The 10,496-nt window shown below is 45.2% G+C and overlaps 1 protein-coding gene across 7 annotated transcripts in view; it reads left to right on the top strand.

Moving 5' to 3' along the window:
* Positions 1–8,968: 8,968 nt before the first annotated feature.
* Positions 8,969–10,496, top strand: part of Gpatch8 (G patch domain containing 8) — an 80,345-nt gene continuing 78,817 nt past the window's right edge. For 6 of the 7 annotated variants that reach the window (XM_087574273.1, XM_087574264.1, XM_087574266.1 and 3 more), the window contains exon 1: positions 8,977–9,043. Coding sequence is in view for 1 of the 7 variants with exons in the window: in NM_001398883.1 (NP_001385812.1) it covers positions 8,999–9,043 (45 nt within the window). In the remaining 6 variants the exon portion in view is untranslated. 7 annotated transcript variants of the gene reach the window in all.

Genomic DNA, 10,496 nt, shown 5'->3' with positions numbered 1-10,496 from the left:
AGAGCTCCCAGGGACTAAACCACCAACTAAAGTGTACACATGGAGGGACCCATGGCTCCAGCCGCATATGTATGTAGCAGAGGATGGCATTGTCTGACATCCGTGGGAGGAGAAGCCCTTGGTCCTGTGGGGGCTTGATGCCCCAGCATAGGGGAATGCCAAAGCATTGAGGTGGGAATGGGTGGGTGGGAGTGGGAGCATCTTCATAGAGGATGGGGGAGGTGGAGGGGGATGGGAGAGGAGGAAAGCGGATAACATTTGAAATGTAAATACATACAATATCCAAGAAATAAAGAAAGAAAAGGAAAAAAAAGGAAGAAAAACAAAAAACGAGATTTACTGTTTTGTTCATGTGTGGATGTCTGTCCTTGTCTGTCTGTGTGGCTGTGTATGTGTACTCAGTACAGTTGTCTGTGGAGGCCAGGAGAGGGCAAAACGCCTCTGAACAGTCGTTGAGCTATTAACCACTGAGTCCTTTATTAGGTCCCAACCTTCTCTCTCTTTTAATAAGCGAGATTACTATGGGTAATTCCAGGGCATGCTTTGGATGGGATTATACTCCGATACAGTAAAACCTGTAGCCACTAGGGTCATTCAGGGAGCTTAGGACATTATTTTTTTTCTGCAATGGGGCTTTGGTGAGATTCTTAAAATACAGAAGGTTTACAGTGGAGAGAGGAGAAAGACATTAGGCAAACGGTTTTAGGTTAGTTTTGGTTTCGAAAGGTTTCCCTATGTAGTCCCAGCCATCCTGAAACTCTCTATGTAGACCAGGGTGGCCCTGAACACTCAGAGATGCACCTGCCTCTGTCTCCCGAGTGTTAGGAGTGAACGCATGAGCTGCCATGCCTGGCTGGCATTAAACAGATGTTAATAAGCTGGAATTCTTCATTCACAGCTGGTAAGAGGCTTCGATTAGACCATGAAGTAAGGGACAGGGACTAATCTACCTTTGCAAGTCCCCCAAACATTTTTCTAGTTCTTTTTGATTTGGGGGTTTGGATTTGTTTGTTGTTGTTGTTGTTGTTGTTGTTGTTTTGTTTGTTTTGCTTTGCTTTTTCCACCTTAAGACTGCCCTGTAGGAAAGTATAATGCTTACTTAGACAATGATAGCTCATTTTCTTTTTTTCAGAGCTGGGGACAGAACTCAGGGCCTTGTGCTTGCTAAGCAAGCGCTCTACCACTGAGCTAAATCCTCAACCCCTGATAGCTTATTTTCTTTTTCTTTTTTAAAGATTTATTTATTTAATGTATATGAGCACACTGTTGCTGTCTTCAGACACACCAGAAGAGGGTACCAGATCCCATTTCAGATGGTTGTGAGCCACCATGTGGTTGCTGGGATTTGAAAGAGCAGTCAGTGCTCTTAACCGCTGAGCCATCTCTCCAGCCCGGTAGCTTATTTTCTTAAGTCAGGGTTCTCTAGAGTCACAGAACTTATGGGTAGTCTCTATACAGTAAGAGAATTGGTTGATGACTTACAGTCTGTGGTCCAACTCCCCAATAATGATCAGCAGCAGCTATGAATGAAGTCCAAGGATCTAGCAGTGGCCCAGTCCCACAAGGCAGGCAGGCAGGCGAAAAAGAGAGTCTTCCTTCTTCCAATGTCCTTATGTAAGTCTCAGCAAAAGATGTGTCCCAGATTAAAGATGTGTACCACCATGTTTTGTCCCAGGTGACCTTGAATTTAGAGATCTCCTTGTCTTCGCCTCCTGGGATTCATAGCCACTTTGCCTCAAGATCTCCATGCCAAGATCCAGGTCAGAAACTTGTATCTCCCAGCCTCAAGATCAGGATTAGAGGTGAGCCCTCCAATTCTGGATTGTAGTTCATTCTAGATATAGTCAGGTTGACAACCAGGAACAGCCACTACACTTATTATCTATTAAAAAATGCCTAGGCCACATGCTAGGCCACACCTTGACCAGCACTACTTTGTTATATGAACCTCTTGTCCTCTGTTTAAAATGAAAGCATGTCAGTACCCTGAAGATGGGCTTGGCAGGTGCTGGGTCTCGTCACTTGTTCATCTTCCAGTGTGGCCACCTTGAGTTAACCTTCCTTTTAACTATGACTTTTTTTTGACTCGGTGTCTTAATGACCAATCCTAGCTTGTGAGCGGTAACAGGACTTACAGTATAAGTTGTCCTTATCACAGGAAAGCTTCAAATGGAGGTGTCTTCTTACTTACCTAGAGGAGTAACAAGAGGAGGCCATCGGAGGTCACCAGGACAGGCCTTCATATGACTGTTAATACTGTAACTGTGGGCTCTTCCACCCACGCCCCAGTTCCCAAACAATGACCTGGAGGAGGCTTATCATCTAGTAAACAATGCCTAGATCATAAACTAGGCCTGTTCCCACTAGCCTGTAACCTGTTTACACGATCCTAAGTGTGCCACATGGCTAGTTACCTCTCCTCAGTTACATACCTCCAACTCCCTCTGAGTCAGGAGAGGGAGTTTCCGTCTTGACTCTTTCCCACACTCCCCATCTTTTGCCGGATATATCCCACATTCTAATCCTGCCTCAGTTTATTGGCTATTAACTTTTTATTGATAGGCAACCTCTCCACACAGCACCCAAGAGATTATCTCTATAAGGACTGTGCCTGAGGATCGTTGTGCTGGCTAATTTTGGTTTTGTTTTTTTGGGTTTTTGTTTTGTTTTGCTTTGTTTTTTTCCAATTTGACCATGGGGAACAAGGGTCAAGGTCGAGTCAATGGAAGGATCCTCAATTGAGAGAAATGCTTCCATCACATTGGTCCATAGGCAAGCAGGCAAGGCATTTTTTTTTTTTTTAATTGATGATTTGTTGATCTGGGCAGGTGGTCCTGGGTTCTATAAGGAAACAAGCTAAGCAAGCCACAGGGAGCAAGCCAGTAAGCAGCCTTCCTCCAAGACCTCTGCATCAGCTCCTGCCTCCAGGTTTCAGCCCTGAGTTCTTGCCCCTGACTTCCTTTCTTGAAGTAAGCTGTAAAATGAAATTAACTCTTTCCTCCCCAAGTGGCTTTGGTCGTGGTGTTTATCACAGCAACAGAGACCCACCTAGAAGAGAACCTGAGGGACACAGGGCCCTGGCAGGCAGGCACACAGAGCTTGAGTCCACCATGTCTACCCTGCTCCCCATAATAATAAAAGTTTGAGTCTACAGATCAGTGAGATATTTCTACTCCTCTCTCGCTGCAAAACGGTAAATAAAGTTACCCTTTTATTATTTTGATTGTTTTTTTAATATCCATGGGTGGTTTTGCCTGCATGTATGTCTCTGTGAGGGTGTCAAATGCCCTGCAACTGAAATTACAGACAAGTGTGAACTGTCATGTGGGTGCTGGGAATCAAACCTGGGTCCTCTGGAAGAGAAGCCAGTGCTTTTGACCACTAAGCTATCTCTCCCAGTAAAAAACTTTAAAAACAATCCTGAGTTCTAAGTTTCTTCCCATACTTATTACCCTTCAACTTTTCTGTTTTGTTTTGTTTTAGATAAGTCTTACTCTGTAGCCCAGGCTAGCCTGGCTGAAAATCAATACATGGTCTAGACTAGCTTCAATGCACAGCAATCCTCTTGCCTCCTGCCTCAGTGGTGGAATTGTATGTGCTTACTTTCAGACTTGATTAACTCAATTCTATTTTCTTTCCTTCCTTCATTCTTTCTCTCTCTCTCTCTCTCTCTTTCTTTCTTTCTTCCTATCTAAGACAATGTCTCACCTATGTAGCTCTGGCTAGCCTGAAACTTGTTATGTAGACCAGGCTGGCCTTAAATTCACAGAGATCTGTCTGCCTTTGCTTCCCAGCTGTTAGGATTAAAGCTTTGTGCTACTACACACAGTCCTATAAATCTATTTCCTTGCTTGGAAAATGTGTGAAAACAATTGTTGTGTCTACCTCTGGGTGGCTGCCTTAGTTAGGGTTTTACTGCTGTGAACAGACACTATGACCAAGGCAGCTTTATTTTATTTTATTTTTTTATTTTTTTCAGAGCTGAGGACCGAACCCAGGGCCTTGTGCTTGCTAGGCAAGCGCTCTACCACTGAGCTAAATCCCCAACCCCAAGTAGTTGTATTTAAAAAAAAAAAAAATAGCATGGTGTCTGTCGTAGAGAATAGCTTAGACAATGCTGCTCTGTGGGGTGGAAGCAGGGGGAGCAGGAGTTCAAATCCGTCCTTAGCCATACTTTCAAGTTCTGGGTTGAAGCCCAGCCTGGGCTATTCCAGACCCTATATCAAAACAAAACCCAAACCAAAAGTCAAACAGTTTGCTATTACAGTAATAAATGTAGGGATGCATTTTAAAAGTGTTGAATAGGGCTGGAGATCTGGCTCAGTGGTTAAGAGCACCGACTGCTCTTCCAGAGGTCCTGAGTTCAATTCCCAGCAACCACATGGTGGCTCACAGCCATCTGTAATGGAATCTGATGCCCTCTTCTCGTGTGTCTGAAGACAGCTACAGTGCACTTACATAAAATAAATAAACCTTTTAAAAAGAGTGTTGAACAATTGCTCTTTCAGTCAAGTGTGGGGCAATCTGAGTATCAAAATGAACAACAATGGTGGATTTGGTTTTGTTTTCTTGCTGTTTTGAGACAGGGTTTCTCCGTGTAGATCTGGCTATTCTGGAACTCACTCTGTATGCTAGGCTTGCCTTGAATTCAAAGATTTGGTATCTGCCTCTGCCTCCCAAGTGCTGGGACTAAAAGTGTGCACCACCACCACTGGCCCAATGATGGTGTTTTAGGGCCAGCACTTGGGAAGCAGAAGCACGAGATCTCTGTGAGTTTGATGCCAGCCCGGTTTATTCAGTGAGTACCAGGAGAGTACTATACAGTGAGACCCTATTTTGAAGAAAAACCAAAACCAAAACCAAAAAATGGCAAAGAAAATGGGCCTACTGATTCCTACCTTTAATCCTGGCACTGGGGAAGCTGAGAAATTTGAGGCCAGCTGGGGTTATTAGAGAGTACAAGGTCAGTCTGGGCTACATAATAAGACTCTTGTCTCAAAAAGACAAAACCAAACAAAAGCTTACAGTGTACCAAAGCCAAACAAAAGAGGCTATCAGCAGCTATCGGTCCTTGTGAAACTCTGAAAGAGTTCCTACTAATAAATGTATCCGAAACATAGTATCTATTTACTTACTGATTGAAACAAAGTCTCAATATGATGCTTCCTTCCAAGGCTTGACTGGAACTCTCTGTGTACCCCAGCCTGGCCTTGACTTGTAATCCTCCTGTCTCAGCCTTCCAAAAACAACCAGATAACAAAAGAATAATGGAAGGGGGCCCACTGATGGAGTGCCTGTAATCCTGGCATTGGGGATGCAGAAAATTTTGAGGCCAGCATGTGTGAAAGCCTGGGCTTGATTTCCAGCACTACATAAAACAAGTGTGATGGATAACACTCCCAGCTCTTGGGAAAGGTCAGAAATTTAATATAAACTCACTACATAATGAGTTGGAGGCTAGCCGGGGACATAGGAGACCCTATCTTAAAAAGGTGGATATGAGAGAAGAGAGACAAATCATCAGTCAAGAGCACTAGCTGGCTCCTCTTCCCAGGTTCAATTCCCAGCACCCACACAGAGGCTTACAACTGTCTGCAATTCCGTTTGAGGGTATCTGATGCCCTCTTCTGCCCCCCTTTGGTACCAGGCAAGTATGTGCAAAGACATCCATAAGACAAAACACCCACACACATAAAGTGAAAGTTTTATCTTTAAAATAAGTTTCCAAGGGTTGGGGATTTGGCTCAGTGGTAGAGCTCTTGCCTAGCAAGCGCAAGGCCCTGGGTTCGGTCCCCAGCTCCAAAAAAAAAAAAAAAAGTTTCCAATATCAGGACAGGCAGGGTGGTGCATGCTTGTGAGCCTAGCAAATTGGGCAGGAGGATCAGGAATTCAAGTTCATTCTTGTCTACTTAGTGACTTTGACATCAATCTAGGATACAGGAGACCCTATTTCAAAACAAAACAAAACATTAACATGAGGAGAGGTGACCAAAGTGGATGGAATAAATATTTTAATTTTTTTTCAGAGCTGGGGACCGAACCCAGGGCCTTGCGCTTGCTAGGCAAGCGCTCTACCACTGAGCTAAATCCCCAACCCCAATATTTTAATTTCTTTCTTTTTATCATTTATGTTATTTTACGTCATGACTGCTTGCCTGTGTGTGTCTTTATATATGGCTGAATACTGCTGGATAGCAATTCCTCTGAAAATCTTCAACACTGCAAGGAAGCTCCATCAGCTTTAGGAAGTTCCTGAAACAGATGAGATTCACCTCTCCTGCCCCAAGCATATATAAGCAGTAAGGACTGCTGAGCAACATGCTAAGACTGGACCAGCTACCTAGAAGAGTCTCAAGGTATCCACATGGAAGAGGCTGGGACTGGCTGAACTGCCTGTGTGTTATGTAGTGTGTGTGCTCCAGGTACCCAGCTTTTGTGACCTATCAGTCATGCTGGGATAGGTTTTCCGCATTACAGCTGTGTATAGTTACCCCTCACCCATACTCCAGTAAGTAATCACAATAAAACTCATGTGTTTACCAAGTTGGACTTGGGAGGTATCTGTACTTTGGTCTGTTTTCAGTTCCTTATCTGGGGTAAGTAGATGCTTATTCATGTCTCCTGAGGGGCAATGCCACACAGTATGTACCACATGCCTGCAGTGCCTATGGAGGCCAGAAAAGGGCATAAGATCCCCTGGAACCAGAATTACACCCTACGTGAGTGCTGGGAATCAAAACTGGGTCCTCTGCAAAAAACAGAAAGCATTCTTTCTTTCTTTTCTTTTCTTTCTTTTTTTTTTTTTTTAAGATTCATTTCATATATGTGAGTACACTGTCTCTGTCTTCAGATTCCAGAAGAGGGCATCAGATCCTATTACAACCACCATGAGGTTGCTGGGATTGAACTCAGGACCTCTGGAAGTACAAGCAGTCAGCGCTCCTAACCACTGAACCATCTCTCCAGCTCGAAAGCATTCTTAACTTCTGAGCCTCCTCTCCATCCTCCAAGATTTCTATCTTACTCTTCAAATATTCCTTGTGAGGGGGCTTCCAGAATAGCTTTTCTATGAGGTATTTGGTCAAGACTGTGATTTTTATGTTGGGGTAATACTCCTTCCATCCCTTGGTGAATAAGGAAGACCTTGCTTCTGTAAGCCAGTTTCCCACAGAAGGTACCTATAATAGTTTGCAGGGGAAATCTGACTCTGACTAGAATATTGGTGTGTTGGTTTGAATAAGAATGGCCCCCATAGTCTCATATAGTTGAATGCTTAGATGCCAGAACGCTGAGTTGCTTAAAAAGATTAGAAAGAGGTGTGGGTTTGTCAGAGGGAGTGTCAGGTCCAGTCTCCCTCTTCCTCTCCCCCCTCCCACTCCTCCCTCCCTCCCTCTCCCTCTCTCTCCCTCTCCCTCTCCCCGCTTCCTCCAACCGTCTCCTGCTGTGAGTCAGGAGTGCTCTAGCTCTCAGATACTGCTCCAGTGCCTACCTGCATTCTGTCAGGCTCCCCGCCATGCTAATAACAGACTACACCTCTGCGATTGTAAGCTCCCCCTGCCCCCCCCCCCCAATCAAATGCTCTCTAAGAGTTGCCTTGGTTATGGCGTCTCTTGCCAACACTGAAACAGTGACTAGACAGTTGGTTTTTAACAGATCCTCGCATTTCAGCAAATTATCTACTTCTTGATTAGAGCTGGCATGTTAGAAGTCCAAAGTCTGTTTGGTTAGCATTTCTAGAGGAAGCCTCCAGCTGCTACCGGAGTAAAGGACATGGTTTAGGAGCCAACTGCTCTCTAGACTGCCTTGGAAGGAGTCCTTGGACTTTCAGCTCTGCCCACACCCTCACCTTCCCCGGTGCCAGGTACAAACCCCTGAGGCTTGCTAGTTGACTGGGGAGAGCTCCAGGTTTAACAAGAGACCTTGTCTTAAAATAAGGTGGAGGGGGCTAAAGAGATGACTTAGCTGTTAAGAGCTGTATCTGTATCTATGTATGTGTGTATATATATATGGAAAAATAGTAAAAAAGCTCTTGGCAGCCATGTGTTTGAGATTCTCTCTTCAAGATTGTGGACCCCTTCCTTGCTATGCCTTGATTTATAGGTAATTTTAAGATAGGTCATTCATTAGTTTTCCCTCTCTTGTAGTTTCACTTAGATTTGTTGAGGCAAGTTCTTATATAGCCCAGGCTAGCTTTGAACTCCCTACGTAGCCAAGGATAAGCTTGAGTTAAGTTAAGCCTCAAGCGGGGCTATACCTAGTTTTAGACACTCGTTAATTTTTTACAACTATTAGGTCATTTTATTGGTTATCTGACTTCCTGTCTGGAATGGAAGCCCTTTGAGAAGAGAGACTTTTTTGCTACTTCTTAAGTAATGCTATCATGTATCAATGTAAAAAATACCCTCCTTGGACTTCGGAGGCGAGCCTCTACTACAAAGTCCAGCCGGGGCTACAAGAAACCCCGTCCAAAAGCAACAACAAAAACAAACAAACAAAAAACACTTAAAAGTACTCGTTCTCATGCTACTGTATAGTATTATACTGTGTATTATTACAAATACAGGATGGGTTTGACTGTAAACAAGAGCACAAGAAAGATTTCTGAGCACCATTAAAGGAGCAAGTGGACACCTCCCAGTCCCATACAAGCCCTGCCCTGCTGAACTTTCCCTCCGGAAGCGCTTGAGGCGCTCCGGCGCGAGCGCGCATGCGCGGCCCGCTGAAGTCGCTGGGGGCCGGGCGTGAAACCGAGCGGTGAGGGAAAGGTTCCGCCTCCGGGCCTGCAAGGCGCCTGCGCCTTCGGGATTCCCGTCCGGACGCATTCTTGTTCCCTCCCTCCCAACACCCCCCCCCAATATCTTCCCGCCCCCCCTCCACTGCCAGCTGCGCGCGCCCGGTGGGCGTGGGAGGAGGCGTGGAAACAGGGAGGAGGCGGGTGTCGCGGGAGGGAAGGAGCGAACCGGAGAGCGTCGTCCTGAGGAGGAGTGAAGGCGGCAAAATGGCGGACCGCTTCTCCCGCTTCAACGAGGACAGAGACTTTCAGGTAAACACGGGCGTCGCCGAGGACCCCTCCCCCGGAGGGCTCGCAGCGAGCCTGGGGCCGCCTCCCTCCGGTTCTCCTATCTTTCTCTCCTTCTGCTCTCCGCTCCGCCTTGCAAGCCGGCTCTCTTTTCTGCCTCTCATTTCTCTAGGGGCCTCCCAGCCTGAGATGAGGCCGCGTCTCCGGCTTCATCCCTATTCACGTCGTCTCTTAAACTAGGGTTTCCTCCTATTTGCCTCTGGCTTTCCGCTCCCCGGCCAGGCGCTTTGGTGGGGACGACGCTTAGGTTGTCTCGGGGCCTGTGCAGTCGGAGGGCTGGCCCCCAGGGGAGAGGGCTGGGGTTGGGAAGACTTGGGCCAGCGGTTTTCAGGCCAGGGCTATGGAGCCATTGGATTTGCTCGCACCGATCTTCCTGGGAATCTTCTCTCCGTTTTCTTGTTGTGATAAACAAACCCTTTATCGTCTATTTAACCTAGTCTTCACCCTGGAAAAGGGTACCCTTACTTATCAAAGACGCCTTTTTTGTTGAGGGGAGCCATCGAGCTTTCTCTGGGCATAAATAATAACTGCTGTTGTTTACAGGCAGTTAATTGGGTTGGGAAACAGTAAGGTATAGCTCTGTGGACTGGTGTAAACTTAACTTCGAGTTCTATCAAGATTTGTTAAGAAGCCTTTCCAAGCGGGAGATAACTCCCTAAACCTTGATTTTTCTTTCTTCATTTGCAAATGAAGTCTGGGAAAGATGACCGTAGATTGGCAGGCATTAAAGAAAAAACAAAAACAAACTAACAAAAACAAAAAACCAAAAAACAAAGGCCGAATTAGAATAATTCGGCTTTTAGCTGTTGAAATTGTTACTGTGGAAATAGTTGGAGACAATAAAGGATTTAGTAGCCTTTGGGTATTTAAAAATACATCCTTAGTTGAAAATCACTGCATTACTACCGCATCTCCTGGCAACAGCAATTTAGGTCAAGGGATGAGCCTCCGAACTCAAGTTTTGCTATTCCTCTGAGCTTATCTAGCTGGGTCAGAAGGCATTTTGAAGGGTTTGGATTCTTGGAGATGATCGGGCTGATAAATACACAAGGCGATTGGACTGGTAAAATCAACGCTTTAATAGTCTTGTGTGTAGAATGCTATGAGAAGTTTTGCAGTAGTAAGGGATTTGGGAGTTACTGGAAAAGCCTTGTGGTCATGTGCCTGCTGCAGAAGCTGCATCACAGCACGGCATCTCAAGGTGTTTTAAGGATTTATCTCAGAACCTCCGAAGTTTGAGGTAATTCATTTTGGACATTTGAGAATGCTGTCTGTCTGCCTCTCAGTCTTCCTTTCTTTCTCCCTGTATAGCAAGCTCTATGAAACAGGTATAAAGAATGTAAGCTTTATTAGTTTTTATTAATTTAAAATTGTTTAGGAGACATACTGATGATGGAAAACTTCCAATGCTTCTCAC

This window comes from Rattus norvegicus, chromosome 10 (genome assembly GCF_021556685.1).
Source record: "Rattus norvegicus strain SHRSP/BbbUtx chromosome 10, alternate assembly SHRSP_T2T, whole genome shotgun sequence".
NCBI lineage: Eukaryota > Metazoa > Chordata > Mammalia > Rodentia > Muridae > Rattus > Rattus norvegicus.
The sequence above is the reverse complement of the archived record's forward strand: the minus strand, read 5'-3'. Positions and strand labels throughout refer to the sequence as shown.